Raw genomic sequence first — 16,932 nt, forward strand, 5'->3', positions numbered from 1 at the left:
TGATGTTAGACAGTCTTTAAAGGGAAAGTACTGTGGATCTGAGTTGAATCGCTGGCCTTAAGGAGAGAGTTGATGTAGGGCAGTTTTTACAGTGATTGATGTACGTTTTCCCACTGAGGAGAAAAGCTGACAAAAAAAGTAATAAACTAAGCCCTCTCTCTCCGTGCCATCCATTAAACTCACTGATGTGATAAGGGAGAGGTCTGTAATCCCTGGAGAATAGGAACCAATATTTATAAAGGACCTTTATCTACTAATGGGACAGGGATCCAGGCTTTGAGACATAATGGTGGAACGCTTCTTCTAATTAGGAGCCTGCCTCTTTGCTGATGTTATTTGTGAAGAGAAACAAATGGTTGTTAGTCCGATACCAGGCCACTGGCCCAGGCTGCTGGGTCCGGTACGTTGGAGGGGACAGAGCTGTGTATCCTGGTGGGTTTAGGGTATCTGGGATAAGTGTATGGTTGTTAGGGTATCTGGGATAGGGTAGGGTTGTTAGGGTACCTGGGATAGGGTAGGGTTGTTAGGGTATCTGGGGTAGGTGGAGGGTTGTAGGGTATATGATAGTATTAGGGTACATATGATAGTATTAGGGTACATATGATAGTATTAGGGTATATATGATAGTATTAGGGTACATATGATAGTATTAGGGTACATATGATAGTATTAGGGTATGTGTACCGATGTCAGGGTATATGTGCTGATGTTAGGGTATATATGATAGTATTAGTGTATGTGTACTGATGTCAGGGTATATGTGCTACTGTAAGGGTATATATGATAGTATTACGGTATGTGTGCTGATGTCCGGGTATGTGTGCTGATGTTAGGGTATGTGTGCTGATGTCCGGGTATGCAGGAGATGTCAGGGTATGCTGGAGACGTCTCTGAGGGATTCTACGGTGCAGGTGGCTTCAGATACCTGATCTCTAATCTGTGAAGAAGTTAAAGCCGCTGCTTAATAATGGAGGAGCAGTCTTAAAATATTTACAGTTTGGCCTAATTTAGCCACGTTGCCCCGCCCAGGACACCGGAGACGCAGACGCCATGTTGGTCATGTTGTTGTTGTTCTACTGCTCAGCTGAGAGGGAGATTGTTCACGTTTTATCCTCATGTTGTCCTTCTCTTAAAAAGACCATGGAAAATATGGCAGGGCAGTTTTTTCACATCTGAAGATATCGAATATGAAAGCTTAAATGTCTTTCTGTGTATCATTGGACGGTCTGTGGCAAAAAACTGACCCGTCATGCTAGCTAGAATTAGCAAGCAAGCATGCTAGGCAGTGATACTCCTAATTCTGGAGCGTTCCTCGATGAAAACAATGTCTAGCCTGAGCTGTGGTGCACACACACATGCACACACATACACACACACACACACACACACACACACACACGCACATGTGCATAAACTGGCTTTTTTCTGGGTGGGTGTGTATCTGTGTGTGTGCACGCGCACATGCATAAACACAAAGATGCACACACACACACACAGATACACACACAGACACACACACACACACACACACACACACACACAGATGCACACACAGACACACACAGACACAGATGCACACACAGCCATTAAACGGCCGGTTCCCTGGTTGCGGCTGCAGGGAGCAGCAGCAGCACTATGGACTCTGCAGATGAATGAGACCTTGTTCCACCCAGTCTGGAGCAGCAGAACGCAATCTGTCTCCTGTCTGTCTCCCTCCTCTCTCAGCCTTCCCTCTTTCTCTCACACTCTCTCTCTCACATTCCCTGCCCACCTCTCTCGCCTCCTGCCCTCTTTTTCGCTCTCTCTCCCCTCTATCTCTCTCTCTCCCAACTCTCTTATCTCACTCTTTCTCCACCCCTTCTCCCTTTCTCCCTCTCCCCCTTTCTTCTCTTACTCCCCTCCCTCTCTCTTTCTCTCTCTCACTCTCTCTCCCCCCTCTCCCTCTCTCTCTTGCTCTCTCTCCCCCCCTTTCTTCTCTCACCCCCCCCCCCCCCCGGCTCTCTTTCTCTCCCCCCTCTCCCTCTCCTCGTTCCTATGGGTGACCAGTCTGTCTCCCAGCGGGCCAGAGAATGGCAGCAGGCAGTGATTTGGTTCTTTTCAGTTTGACAGGCCCTTGGCAGACACATCCTTCCCTGCTCCCCCTCACCCCCCTGCCTCACCCCCCCACTGTCTTCATTAAGATGCAGCTTCCCTGCCTGAGCTCCAGTCACTCTGTCAGGAAGAACTAATAATGAACCGTGTTCCAGCCCTCCAACCCTCTCTGCTGCAGCTCATCGTATATGTACATACATCACTATTAAAGTCTCACTGTACATCATCATGACATCATATCACATATTCATGATGTCTGAACATGAATGCCTCATACGCAAAGACAGCAGATGCAGAGATGCAAAGATGCAGATCTGTCATGCTGTCTATCATGTTTATGTTATGGATCACATATATCTGTTCATATCACGTATATCTGTACATACCATAGTCTACTTCTATGTCTAAACATACATTTATTTATATTTATTTATATGTATTTATGTATATCTATATTTATAGATATACATATCCCATATCTGTACATACATATCTCCTGTGTTTATCTAGTGAGTGGCAGCTATAGCATGCTCCAACACGTTGGTGTCTTTTCATTTGATCCCTGGTTCACTGGGGGCGGTGACCCCTGACCCCTGACCTGTGACACTCCAGACCTGGTCACATGCTCACGAGCAGCCAACCAGCTCCAGGGAGGATTCAACCTGGAGTCTCAGATCAGTTACTGTAAGCAGACAGCAGATCTGTGTCTCTCTGGTTCCCAGAACACCTGGTTTATACCGGTTAATACTGGTTAACACTGGTCAGCACTGCCTAGTCACTGTCTGCACTCAAACCAGCTGGTTTATACCGGTTAATACTGGTTAAAACTGGTCAGCACTGCCTAGTCACTGTCTGCACTCAAACCAGCTGGTTTATACCGGTTAATACTGGTTAACACTGGTCAGCACTGCCTAGTCATTGTCTGCACTCAAACCAGCTGGTTTATACCGGTTAATACTGGTTAACACTGGTCAGCACTGCCTAGTCACTGTCTGCACTCAAACCAGCTGGTTTATACTGGTTAATACTGGTTAACACTGGTCAGCCCTGCGTGGTCACTGTCTGCAAACCACCTGGTTTATACCAGTTAACACTGGTCAGCACTGCGTAGTCACTATCTGCACCCGAACCACCTGGTTTGTACCGATTAACACTGGTTAACACTGGTCAGCGCTGCGTAGTCACTGTCTCTTCTCAAACCACCTGCTTAAACCAACAGTGCGTATTCACTGTCTGCACTTACAGGCCGGCACAGATTACACACAGTACTGCTACAGTATGTACACAGTACTCATTCACAAGTACTGTGTGTGGACTGAGCAGAGATTAGAGCATTGAGCTGGTGTTTATCTGAACACAATGGTGGACTGAACCATATTCCCCTCCTTTAGAATCAGTGAGCAGGTGGCCCGCTCACACACCGACCACGTCGCCGGGCGGTGGGGTAGCGAGGCAGGTTTGATTCCCACCTGCAGCTCTGTGCTGCACGTCATTCCCTCTCCCTTTCAACCCCCCTGCCGCGTCTCTCTGCTCTCTGCGTCGGTGAAGCTCAAAGCCTCGCAAAGAATCAGACACACACCAGATCTGTTCGTCAAATCAACCCTGAGAATCATAGTCACACAAACGTCACATCCTCATTCTGTCATCCTCTCACCCACACATCCTCTCATCCACTCATCCTGTCATCCTGTCAGTCAATCAGCCACTCATCCGTTCAGCCAATCGGAGGCTGTGGGTGATTCCCCTGGGGTCCTCCTAGCGTGACTCAGACCCCAGTCCAGGATGATGTCAGTGATGATGTCGTTGCCAGAGGGGTGTTGGCTGTGGTGGAAGCGGTTTGGACTGGATATCGTTGGGGGAAGTTCTCTTCTCTCCCCGATGATGAAGTGGTTTAATCTCCTTACTGCTGCTGGAGTGGTTGAGGTGCGGCGCTAATCTGATTGGGTTAAAATCACTGGGAAGGTGCCGGTAATTTCCCCCCACACACCGACCCGGTCTTCACCGTGGTCGTCCCTCTGTTCCGGCTCTAGACCCGGTTCACCAGGCGGCCATCTTGGTCAGTTGGATGTGGGAACATTCTAGAACTGTGACAACCCGACGCATACGCATTATCTTAGTCTTCTGATTCTATTTCCCCACTCTGTAGCAGTTAGAACGCATTTCCCCTCAGATTCCAGGAGGTTCTCCCACCCAACTGACCAGTATGGCCGCTAGCCTGGGTGACTCAACAATCTGTACTTGGTCTGAGCGTGATGAAAATGTCCTCCATTGAACCTGACTCATTCCATGTTAGCGTTAGTGTTCAAGCTTTGGAGAAGCGCATTCAGTGAGCTTCTGGTTAGGGTTTGATTTCATCACTTCATAATCTCTTCTTGGTGTCCCAGCTCTATGCTGACACTCAGTGTTTTAAATGATGAGGACGAGGAAACAGGAGAACGCCGTCTCTGATCTCTGAGAGCTCGTGTCCTGCTTTCATCTGATACCAAGGTTCTGGAGCAATGCTGCACTGCTTCTCAAAACGAATGTGAACATATTGTGTGTGTGTGTGTGTGTGTGTGTGTGTGTGTGTGTGTGTGTGTGTGTGTGTGTGTGTGTGTGTGTGTGTTCATCACACTTACCCAGAGCTGGACTTGTATTACAAATATTACATAACGAACGATAATAGGAAATGTAGGCATTATGTAAGGCTGGCGACCATGACAGGTGCATTTGAGGACAAAGACAATATAAATAATTTATATATATATAAATGATTTGTCGCTCTCGTAATTCGATGAGATGATAGATTACGGTGATGGACAGAGACTGATGTTTCTCACGTTCCAGCAGAATACTGGAAACCGTATGAGTCACCAGAGAGGATTCTGGGAAATGCAAATTTGAGACAAATCAATCGCTGAAGGCAAACCAGATCTTTCTTGTCATCCGGCTGGACTGCAGAGCTCATGGTGGTCTGAAACCAGTTCACACCAGAGCAGGAGGAAACGCTTCCCATTAATGAACATCCGCTGGGAACCGTGACTCATCCCAGTTCATGTTTCACCGTTAAACCCACGGTACGCCCGGTGAAACGGCCTGTAGAGTCTCAAGCACCCGGCAGTACAGAGACCAGATTTGAATCTGGAATTGTCTCCAGAACTCTGGGTTCAGTCTGAAACATTTCAGGGATCATTTGTGTGCGTTCTGATCCGTGAACAATCTCTGCTCCAGGCTGAAGCGCTCCCTGATTCAGTGTGACCGTGTTCCTCCATGACAGTGCATTATTTAAATGCTGCCATTTTGTTTTAACCTTGTACTCTACCTGAGTGGACACCCGGTCCTAGCTCCATGGGGGGGGGGGGGGGGGGGGGGTGGGGGGGGGCTGCTGGTGCGGAGGCTCTGAGGCCGGTCTGGACGTATTAATATGTGTGTTGTGGAGGAGGACAGTAAGTCAGAAACGCCTCAGGTTCCCAGGATATAACACGTATCAGGAACACAGAGGCTGTATCAGGGTTTATTGGTGCATGCAACGGTTATAAAAAAAAATTGATTTATTGTCACACTGCTAGAGATATGAAGGCACAGTTTATGTACGTGATTTATTCTTTGATTATATTGTTGTACATGATCATCATTGTAAGTATGATGATAGCTAGCTCTGAGCATCTCTAGAGGACTGGCCTCGTACTTCTGTGAGTACTGTTAGCACTGTTATCAATGTTAACACTGTTAGCACTGTTATCAATGTTAACACTGTTAGCACTGTTAGCACTGTACGTCCTGTTAGCTCTGTTAGTGTTCTAAGTCCTGTAAGCACCTTTTGCACTTTTGGCACTGTTCGTTCTATTGCATTGTTAGCTCTGTTCGAACTATTAACCCTGTTAGCATTGTAAGCTCTGTTAGCATTGTTAGCTTTGTTAGCACTGTGCGCACAAGGCATCCGTGAGCCAGCCAGGATCCGATTTCAGCTGCTCCTGTCTCGCTCTGACCGGGTTTTCTTTCCGTCTTCCAGCCATCCTGAACCCCAAGCAGCCTAAGGAGAACAAGAGCTTCAACTTCGACTACTCCTACTGGTCCCACACCACTGTGAGTAACTTCCTTTACTGGTCCCACTCTACTGTAAGCAACTACTCCCACTACTCCTAACATGTTAATACTAACATGTGCCCTGTGTGTGTGCAGCCGGAGGACTCCAACTTTGCGTCGCAGCTCCAGGTCTACAAAGACATCGGGGAGGAGATGCTGCTCCACGCCTTCGAGGGCTACAACGTCTGCATCTTCGCCTACGGGCAGACGGGCGCCGGCAAGTCCTACACTATGATGGGCAAGCAGGACGTCAAGGACCAGCAAGGGATCATTCCCCTGGTAGGGACCCCCAGGCTCTCACCTTCTCTCCACACTCTCACCCTCTCACCCTCTCACCTCTCACCGTCTCAGCCTCTCACTTCACCTCTCAACCTCTCCCCTTCTCTCCTTGTGGTGGCTGTTGAGACCATTTAAAGCTTCTTACACCATTTATGAAACCAACAGCAGTCGAAATGTGTGTGTGTGTCTCATATTTAAGTTAGTCTAGTCTTAATGTTTAGCCTAACCCTAACTGTGATTCTGTCCCCAGCTCTGTGAGGACCTATTCACCAAGTTCAACGACACCAACATCGACAACAACATGGCCTACTCTGTAGAGGTGAGCTCCTCTGATTGGCTGCCCAGCGCATGACATCATAGAAACACTTCCTGCTTCTCTGTTCTCCAGTGGAGAATCAGGGAGAAGCACCCATAGAGTGGACCCAATGTGCCCTATCCCTGTGCTGAACCCTTCTCTCTGTGCAGGTGAGCTACATGGAGATCTACTGTGAGCGCGTGCGTGACCTGCTGAACCCCAAGAACAAGGGCCACCTGCGGGTCCGCGAGCACCCCCTGATGGGGCCCTACGTGGAGGACCTGTCCAAGCTGGCCGTCACCTCCTACAACGACATCCAGGACCTCATGGACTCTGGGAACAAGGCCAGGTGAGGAGCACAGCATCACCGCTCTGACCAGGCCTCTGCACTCGCCGCTCCTGGCTTCAGAACATCTGGAGCAGGCTCACTAGTTCCAGGGAGCCCTAGTGCACATGGTCCTCTGGACTGCGGAACATCTGGATGTTCAGCATGTTCACTATCTGCAGGATGCCCTGGTACACTTGCTCCTTCTGGCTATAGAACATCTGGAGTAGGCTCACTAGCTTCAGGAAGCCCTAGTACACTCGCTCCTCCTGGCTATAGAACATCTGGAGTAGGCTCAGTAGCTTCAGGAAGCCCTAGTGCCCAGCTGCAGCTGTCTGACCAGGAGGTCTTTGGGTACCCCCGTGAGTAACGCTGAGGCTTGCATTTGGTGACCTAGTCCTGTACATGTTCTACACTGGTGACCAGCACATCTAGAAAAGCATAGAATCGTAACATCTGCTGCTGTTTAAGCTTGTGAGCAGCTTGGTACACCCATGGCTGGAACACACCAGAGAACCACATTGTAGTACTGTGTAGTCCACTAGGGTGCCGCAGTACTAGATCAAGGATAGGAGGTAGTGTGTCATTCTAGGTACACAGCATCCACCAGATTGGGTATCTGGTAGATGACACATCATTTTTAGACTTCCTGGTGAAGATATTCAAGTTATTGGGGAATGCAGAGTTTGACTCCGAATGACATCAGATTCTATTAATAAACTACTTTCTGTGCCTCCAACAGCAGGGTTATAAATAGATGAGTTAACGCTGAGTTCAGAGGCACCAAAGACATGAGACATGTTGTATGGTGGTAAAAATGCTGTTTGAGATCATTAAAACCAGCATTAAAGCGAAATTACAGTAATCTGTGGGGACGCCATGGCCCTCTTTACATGAGCATTTTGAATCTCCAAACCGCGTATTGAAAAGGTTTGTGAGAGAGAGAGATGTTTTCCTCATGAAAGAGGCGGGAATGCTTGATTGATCGCTGTGATGGTCTACTTCTAACTATTCTATAATTTGTAGCCCTTGCAATTCATCTATTAAACAAGATTGGTGACAATTTTCCCAGCCTAGTGAGCGACGCTGTGGAAAAAATGATTAATTATGTCTTAATAATTTTCTTGTTACTTAAATGATATAACTTACCTGAACATTAATTAAGTCTTATCAGATATTAATAGCATGGTTCTCCATTAATCTTTAATTATTAAATAGGCCGTCAGCCAATTTTGCTTCACATAACCACTTTGTTATGATTCAATTGTGTTTTAATTGAGTCTCATGGTTCTCATGTATTGAGCATGATTTGATTTAATCAAAACATAATTTAAAGTGGGACGGACGAACATGGCTAAAGGCAGCTTTAAGTGTAATTGTATCAAATGTTAACATGATCTCTGTTGGTTCAGTAGGATCTTAGTATCAGTTCCCTACTGCTCCATCCTTGTTCCTTCCTAACTCCAGGGTTATTCTTTAGGTCCTTAATGACTCTGGTCTGTTGACTGCTCTGTTGATACGTTTTGCCGCAGTCCCACTTTACAAGCCCCCCCACCCTGAACTGCCTGGTGCATGGTTTACTGCTGGTTTACTGCCCTCTACCCTGTAGCCATCCAATCAGTGTTGACTTTGTCTGTTCTGTTAATCACATTCACATTAGATTTTTATTTACCCAAAGACCCTTAAGACAAGTGAGCGTGGAGCAATCAAAGCTTTCAATATTGATGTTGCTACAAAGCGCTTCTTAGTGTGGCCCAACCGATGTGCATATAATAACTGAACACAACAGGATATTATAGAGGGTTAACTTACAGGAATTCCATAGCATTTTAATTATGGAAAAGAGAAACCGTTTTATTGTAAAAAGATCTGGTCAAGCTGTACATGTTGACTTGACTCGATTGAGCTGGCGATTCATAGTTGACTTGGACTATCCAAGGAGCTTTGGATTCTAACAGAGACGGTATATTCTAATGTAGATGGTTGATTCTAACAGAGTGCGTTCTCTGCAGGACCGTGGCGGCGACCAACATGAACGAGAGCAGCAGTCGCTCCCACGCCGTCTTCAACATCATCTTCACCCAGAAGCGCCGCGACGCAGACACCGACAACACCTCGGAGAAGGTATGTGTACCAGGTTTAGACTACGTGTATACAAAGTGTCTACCAGGTGGGTACCAGGTGTAGACCAGGTGTGTACAAGGTGTAGACAGGTGTGTACCAGGTTTAGACCAGGTGTGTACCAGGTGTGTACCTGGTGTAGATAGATGTGAACCATGTTTGTACCAGGTGTAGACAGGTGTTTACCAGGAGTGTACAAGGTATAGACTAGGTGTGTACATGGTATAGACTAGGTGTGTACATGGTATAGACTAGGTGTATACAAGATATAGACTACGTATGCACCAGGTGCAGACAGGTGTGTACCAGGTGCAGACAGGTGTGTACCAGTTTCAGACAGGTGTGTACTAGGTGCAGACAGGTGTGTACCAGGTGTTCTGACCCCTGTGGTGTTGCAGGTGAGTAAGATCAGCCTGGTGGATCTGGCGGGCAGTGAGCGGGCCGACTCCACTGGCGCCAAGGGAACCAGACTCAAGGTGATGACCCACAATCCTTTGCTTCTCATTCAAATTTATTAAATCTAGTGGTCTGCAACAAAATGTCTGTCAATATGAAAATATGGCTTCATGCTAATGCTTGGCATAACTATAGATCGCTATACTAGCGTACATGTATGCATGTATTCTCCACTGTTTGAACAGAGGAATTTTCCTCTGTTATTTTTTCCTCCGTTAATTTTCCTCCGAAAACTGTTGTAATAACAGAGGAATTTTCCATCTGTGATTGTAGTACAGTGTTATCTTCTCTTAAACCTTGTGTCTGGTTGCAGGAAGGAGCGAACATCAACAAGTCCCTCACCACCCTGGGAAAGGTGATCTCCGCCTTGGCAGAAGTGGTATGCAACCAGATTTTACCTTTTCATCTGTATCCATCTATATTCATCTACGGCTATTTCACTGCTTCAGTTTAACATGCAGTCGTTTGCATCGACATGATCTCGTCATGAGTCTGGAGGGTTTGGTCTTACTGTTGAACAAGATAATTTCATGATGCTATGTGTAACCTTTTTACCCTGCTCTTTCCACCTCTCAGGACTCTGGACCAAACAAGGTAAGATGTGGTCGAGATCGGACGTTTCAATCTTTTCTTACCAAATATGATGTACTTCAGAGGAAAATGAACATGAACTTCTTCATGGCCAAGTGAGACTCAGTCTCAGTTGGCCATGTCTAAGTTCATGTTCCTTGAGGTTCATTATGTGAACCCCTCCAGCCCCATGTGAACGTATGTCTTCTCTCTCTGTGCCGTCCTGACAGAACAAGAAGAAGAAGAAGGTGGAGAACCACATCCCCTACAGAGACTCTGTGTTGACCTGGCTCCTCCGAGAGAACCTGGGTACGACCATGTTGTAGCCTTTTCCATCCACACGACTATGTGACACGGCCAAGTTGAACTATGTTAAACAGCCTATAGCTCTGTTGTAGTGAGAGTAGAACACACCGTAGGTAAGAGTTTAGTTGTGCAGGATTCAAACTACACAACATAAGACACACTGTAGGTAGGAACTAACTTGTGTACGGGGATTGTATCCTGCAGCTTATAACTCATGTATCAAGGCACTCTGACCTCTGACATGTCGTGTGCCGGTAATGTCAGTACTCTTGCACTCTCTAGTGGACAGGTAGAACACAATGACCTCCCGCGTGACTCTGGTTGACCTCCTCCTCCTCCTACTCCTCCTCATCTCCTCTTCCTCCTCCTCTCCTCTCCTCAGGGGGTAACTCCCGGACGGCGATGGTGGCAGCGCTGAGTCCTGCAGACATCAACTACGATGAGACCCTGAGCACCCTCAGGTACCGCTTCATGTTCTCTGGAGAACAATAATAGTGATACAATATCCTGTAGCATGTCTCAGGAGACTCAAGTACATCTGTCCTCAAACTGTCCAAAGCCCACGGGTAACAGAGGAGGACAGAAAATAAAAGGCAAAACAAACAACACAACAGGAACCAGAGGGGTATTCCATCAACCAAGCTAAGTGCAAAGCCGGGCTTATTTCGCTTAGCCGGGCTTCTTTCAGCTAGAGTTGCGTTCCATGAACGTTACTTAAGGGAATCTCCGCTAAGTAACCATGGCAATTTATCCGACCAAACTAACCTGGTCGGGAGCAGGTTAACTGTCAGGCTAACTTGAGCGGTGTTTCAGAGAAATCCATCTGTCAGCAACAATTGTACCATCAGAAGGTTCCGCCAAGCCTAGTCCTCACAATTTTGTCATAAATGTACATATATGAAGTACAAACAGCGTATATCTTCACTAAGGGTCTAAGATTAAATGATGCAAATGAAATAATTCAATGAATTGCTATCTATTATTACTGTGGCTATTTTTTCCAACACATTTTTACACAAATCTATGTATTATCGTGTAATCAGGAATCAGCGGATGGGTGAATGGTCTAGCACTTGCCCTGTGATAGGCGCGACCTGAGTTTGCGTCCAGAGTATTTCATAGTATTCTTGGTGTTGGCTTCATTTTGTAATTCCCTTTATTAATTTTATTAATTCCCTAATTAAGAATATTCAAAGAAATGGAAAATAAATGGCATGAAAAGTGGGGTGGGGATTGAACCCCGGACGACCGGGTGCAAGTCCGACACGTTAACTCGAGACTATCTCCCTGCTTTCAAATCCATGGTCAATATTAAATTAAAATATGTTACGCTTAATACTACTTATGCATTCATTGCCAACAGATTGCTGATTTTTGTGCCAGGCAGCCTCCCTGTTTCTATTGATGGTTACGGTGTTCCCTTTTTGAGTTATTATATGCTTGTACTCCTCATAGATGACCATTTGATCCATGATTCAACATTCACGGTTATAGGCTGGTTACATATCTCGTGAACGCGCGTAATCCAGGATAACGTTAGTCTGGCTTGAACTAACCTGAGCAAGGCGCGGCTGAACTGTGTTGATGGAACGGCTTAAGCCTCAAGTGGAAGTTGGCGCTAGTTCTAACTGGGCTTAATCAACTAAGCTCCACTTTCGTTAGCGACTTTGATGGAATACCCCTCAGGAATGAGTTTAGGAGACCAGTGCATATCAGGGTTACTGAGACGATACATTTGAGATTTATTTTCCCATCATTTGAGTCCATGGGCGAGGCTATCTGCATGGTGGTGTTAGCTGCCCTCCTAACGCCACGCTACTGCTAAGCTAAAAGTTAACAGCTAACCCAAGGTTAGACGTCCACCATCCTGAATGGCTCCTCCGCCAACACCAAACTACCACCAAGCTAATGCCAAGCTACCGCTAAGCTAACAGCTAACCCCAGGCTAGATATCCCCCCCACCTGAATGACTCCTCCTCCAACACCAAGCTAACGCCACGCTACTGCTAAGCTAACAGCTCACAGCTAACACCAGGCTAGACGTCCACCCACCTGAACGACTCCTCCCCCAACACCAAGCTACCACTAAGCTAACAGCTAACAACTAACCCCAGGCTAGATGTCCACCCGCCTGAACGACTCCTCCTCCCCCAACAGGTACGCGGACCGGGCCAAGCAGATCCGCTGCAACGCGGTGATCAACGAGGACCCCAACAACCGGCTGGTGCGGGAGCTGAAGGACGAGGTGTCGCGGCTCCGGGACCTGCTGCTGGCCCAGGGCCTGGGGGACATCATCGAGAGTAAGGACCCCGCCCTGTCCTTGGGGGCCCTGTTCTTCTGGGCCCTCTGTTCTGGGGGGCCCTGCTCTGTGGGGCCTCTGTCCTTGGGGGCCCTGCTCTGTGGGGCCTCTGTCCTTGGGGGCCCTGCTCTGTGGGGCCTCTGTCCTTGGGGACCCTGGTCTTGGGGGCCCCCTGTTCTGGGGGGCCTCTGTGGCTGAAACTAATAATTATTATTAGTAATCTTCATGAACTTTAATAATTCATAATGTTAATAATAATATCAACCGGAATCATTATGAACAGCAATAATTATGAGCAGAAATAATCAAACGTTACATTCTTTTAGATTTGACCCAGAACACCAACCTGTACCGTTAACAACTGTGTAACGTTTAGATTTAGCCATTTCTAAGCATCTTTAACGGAGCATTGAGTCTTTAGGGTCATTAAGGAGGTGCTGAAGGAGCAGTGCTGAAGGAGGCCTACAGGTAGACAGCCGACGTAAGGGTTAGAACCCAGCTAGCTACTAGCTACTAGCCTGTCCTGCCCTCCTAGCATAGAAATAGACTATTTAAAGGTACAGTACACAGTACTAATTACAGTGGTCAATGGTTACAGTACATGTGTCCTTCACAAGGTTTGCACACTCCCTCTCATCCCCTCCTCTTCCTCACTCAGTGTTGTCTCACCCTCTGTGTCCTCATAAACTACACCAGTGTGAAAGACCAGCAAACAATCCAAATACAAACTGCAGGAACAGCTCCCCCTCTGGTGAAAAACTGCTTTTGCACTTAAGATACAAAAGTGACATCACCATTGACCCAATCAGAAGCAGGAATGCATCATTGGCACGTGTTTGACCAGAGGAGGCGCTGTCTCTGCAGTTTGAATGTAAAGTTTAGCTATTCTTTCAATAATGAGTTGTGTTCAAGACAACCTCGAATTCAGAACCACCAAATCAAAACATTTGTGTTAGGTTTTGGAGTTTCCAACACATTGTTGTTTTGGAAAGTGATCTACACTTATGGGTTGCCCTGTTTGACATCAGTGTGTTCAAGTTGTTCAGCACAAACTCTGTCTTAAAATGTCACCCTGTCTCTTTTGTGTTTCTCTCTGTTTTTCTCTTCCTCTCTTCTTTACTTCCTTCTCCCAGCATTTCGGGGTTCTGGAACCGAGATAGCCGGTTTGAAATGTGTGTTTCTGTGGATTTTCGCATACGCTCTCCTCATCTTAGCACGGCTAGCATCCTAGCATGGCTGAAATCTTAGCACAGCTAGGATCTGAGCACGGCTAGCATTAGAGCACAGCTAGTATTTGAGCATCTGTAGCATATTAGCAGGGCTATCATTGTTAGCATGGGTAGCATCTGAGCACGGCTAGCATCTGAGCATGGCTAGTATTGTTAGCACTGCTAGCATAGTTAGCATCATTGGCATCGCTTATTGTCTCTTGAGTAAGTCTTACTTACCCTTCGGTCTCTGCAGCACCATTGTAGGACCACTGGCTGATTGTCAGACAATGGGAAATTGACGGCTGATTGTAATTAATATCAATACATTTGAAACCTTGGCGAATACGCTGTTACAAGGTGCCACATTGATTGGTTGATTGCTCGGTTGGAAGTATTTAAACGGTATTAACTATTGGTTATGCAGTCAGGATGAAGGCTTCATAAACCTTGTGTCTCTGTAAATTATCAATGGTCCTGATTGATTCCTGATACATCCCGATATTTATAATCTTGGTACTATTTCTACGCTAATGATACCGTGGTGCTGTTGAGACGTTTGAAGAGGCGTTGATGCTATGTTTGGCTGGGCTGGGACGTAGGTGGGGTGAGGGTGAAGGAAAAAGGGTTCCTGCGTGGTATCGAAAAAAGGCAGGCAAACAAAAACCGAGTCAGGATGAGATTTTTAATAAGGGCCAGACACCGACGGTCCATTACTCATAGTTTCATTGCTCTGAAGGCGGTGTGTGTGGAGAGTGTCTGGTGCTCCACCCAGGTGGGTGCTGAACGCTGGTATGAGACGAGGTGTGATGGGCCACACACACACCGTGTGACGGGCTCTGAGCGCCTGTTAGAAAGCGGTATATGAACGCTGTGAGTTAATATGATCGTTAGCTGGAGCTCTGAGATGGTGCTCTGGAGTGAGTCTGCTGCAGCCAGGTTTATTCCTCCATCCTGTTCCCAAACGGACGGTCTCAACGTTCCGCAGTAGGCCACGCCCCCTCACACCCAAGACCTCGACAGGGTAACAACAGAAAGGAGGGAATACTAAGGAATACTATCTAGGAAGGGTACTTCCTGCCTGGGAGGAATGCAGTCATCGGTGTCGCTTGTGTTCCTCCCATTCCTGATTTCAGCCACGGCAGCGGTTTAGGAATATCCTGACAATGGGGGTTTTATCGCTCTGCGTTGCCGTGGCAACACCCGATGATGGCGATTCATCCCGCCGGATGTAATTATAATGAAAATATAATAAATAAATATAATAAATATAAATATAAAATCAAGCGTGTAGAACAGAGCTGGTCGTTTCCACCTCCCGGGCCGTTATGAAGCCTCAGTAATGTGTTTCCCCTCTGATCAGCCGCTGCTATTAATGTTAAGATCCTGCAGGAAGTGGCTGGTCTGTCTCCTCGAGACAGGAAACAGAGGCGTGTCGCTCCGTGGTCCATGCAGAGCAGAGCATTTCAGTGACATCCGAGATGCCGGTTCTCTGATAGCAATGTTTCTGATTGCTATCTGTGGTAATTCAGAGTGCGGTTCTTCACGATCCAGAGGTCCCTCAAGGCATCGCTGCAACAACTAGAAGGCAGGCAGGTAGCCAATTACAAGTTGAGGAAGACAAACAGGTATCAGAAGGATGAAATACCACAGACAGATAAACTGGACTGATCAATGGGGTGAGAACTATTGGAAGTTAAATACACAGAACACAGGTGAACAGGTCGTCAACAAAGGTGATACCTAGGTGACCCACAAGACCGTCAGTAGGGGGCGCTTCTGCCGTCTGCATCTGTACAGCTGCTTCCGTGCGATCGGCTTCTTAAACGTGCTGTGGCTGCTTCTCGGTTAACGTGCTTCGCTCCTCACGTTTCGTCTGAGTCCGTTTGTCCTTTTTTAGCTTTCAAATGATCCTTTCTCTCTTCCTCCCCCTTCTACTCCCCCTCCTCTCTCCCTGCTTCTCTCTCTGTCTGCTTCTCCCTGCGTTTTGTCCTCGCTCACTCCCAACTCTCCTCACCTCCTCACCCCCTTACCCCATCACCCCCATCTCCCCTGACTCCCTTATCCCTCACCTCCCACACTCCCACATCGACCTCACCAACCCCACTTGACTCCCTCATCCCTCACCTCCTCACTCCCTCACTCCCTCACTTGACCCCCTTACTCCCTCACTCCCTCCCCCCTCACCTCCCTGTCTCCCCCGTCAACCTCACTTCCTGTGCACACACTCCCTTCCCTCCCCCCACCTCCCCTCCCTGACAGACGTGACCGATTTCAAGAACAATAACAATAAAGGCCAGGCTGTCAATCAAAAGGGTGATCTCTCCACAGTGACCCATAGCATGACAGGGATGAGCCCCTCCCCCTCCCTGTCGGTGCTGTCCAGCAGGGCCGGCTCCATTGCCAGCCTCCACGACCGCATCATGTTCACCCCCGGCAGCGAGGAGGCCATCGAACGCCTCAAGGTGAGCACACACGCCACGTATTGATCATGTATTGATCACATATTGATCACGTATCGATAATGTGTTCACTAGTGTTTATAACGTACAGTAACGTATCAATCATTTGTTGAATAGTGTTGTTATCTTACCACCTACGCATTGATGATGTGTTGATAACAGATTGATAATGTATTGAAAAGGTGTTGACAATGTATTGATAATGTTGCATGCCCGAATTATTGTTCTAATTACCAGGAAACCGAAAAGATTATCGCTGAACTCAACGAGACCTGGGAGGAGAAGCTCCGTCGCACTGAAGCCATCCGGATGGAAAGGTGGGATCTGGCTATTATCTGGCTGGTACCTGGCTAGTACCTGGCTATTGAATTAACAAAAATCGAACACATATATATATTTTGTTCATTATTTGGTTGTTACATGGTTAATACATGATTAGTAAATGACTATATTCT

The 16,932-nt window shown here is 47.1% G+C and overlaps 1 protein-coding gene across 3 annotated transcripts in view; it reads left to right on the plus strand.

The window, feature by feature from the left end:
* Window positions 1-16,932, plus strand: part of kif1aa (kinesin family member 1Aa) — a gene marked incomplete at both ends in the record, with an annotated part of 43,875 nt that overhangs the window by 449 nt on the left and 26,494 nt on the right. The window contains 14 exons of one of the 3 annotated variants that reach the window (XM_084472988.1): window positions 6,083-6,156; window positions 6,253-6,435; window positions 6,686-6,754; window positions 6,901-7,079; window positions 9,068-9,179; window positions 9,575-9,652; window positions 9,946-10,011; window positions 10,209-10,226; window positions 10,433-10,511; window positions 10,891-10,969; window positions 12,666-12,808; window positions 13,941-13,979; window positions 16,278-16,480; window positions 16,715-16,794. In XM_084472988.1, the coding sequence (XP_084329114.1) occupies window positions 6,083-6,156; window positions 6,253-6,435; window positions 6,686-6,754; window positions 6,901-7,079; window positions 9,068-9,179; window positions 9,575-9,652; window positions 9,946-10,011; window positions 10,209-10,226; window positions 10,433-10,511; window positions 10,891-10,969; window positions 12,666-12,808; window positions 13,941-13,979; window positions 16,278-16,480; window positions 16,715-16,794 (1,402 nt within the window). The remainder of the gene's footprint in view (window positions 1-6,082; window positions 6,157-6,252; window positions 6,436-6,685; window positions 6,755-6,900; window positions 7,080-9,067; window positions 9,180-9,574; window positions 9,653-9,945; window positions 10,012-10,208; window positions 10,227-10,432; window positions 10,512-10,890; window positions 10,970-12,665; window positions 12,809-13,940; window positions 13,980-16,277; window positions 16,481-16,714; window positions 16,795-16,932) is intronic. The other 2 variants (XM_084472987.1, XM_084472989.1) reach the window with 2 other exon arrangements.

This window comes from Micromesistius poutassou, assembly GCF_964030765.1.
Source record: "Micromesistius poutassou genome assembly, chromosome: 9".
Classification (NCBI taxonomy): Eukaryota; Metazoa; Chordata; class Actinopteri; order Gadiformes; family Gadidae; genus Micromesistius; species Micromesistius poutassou.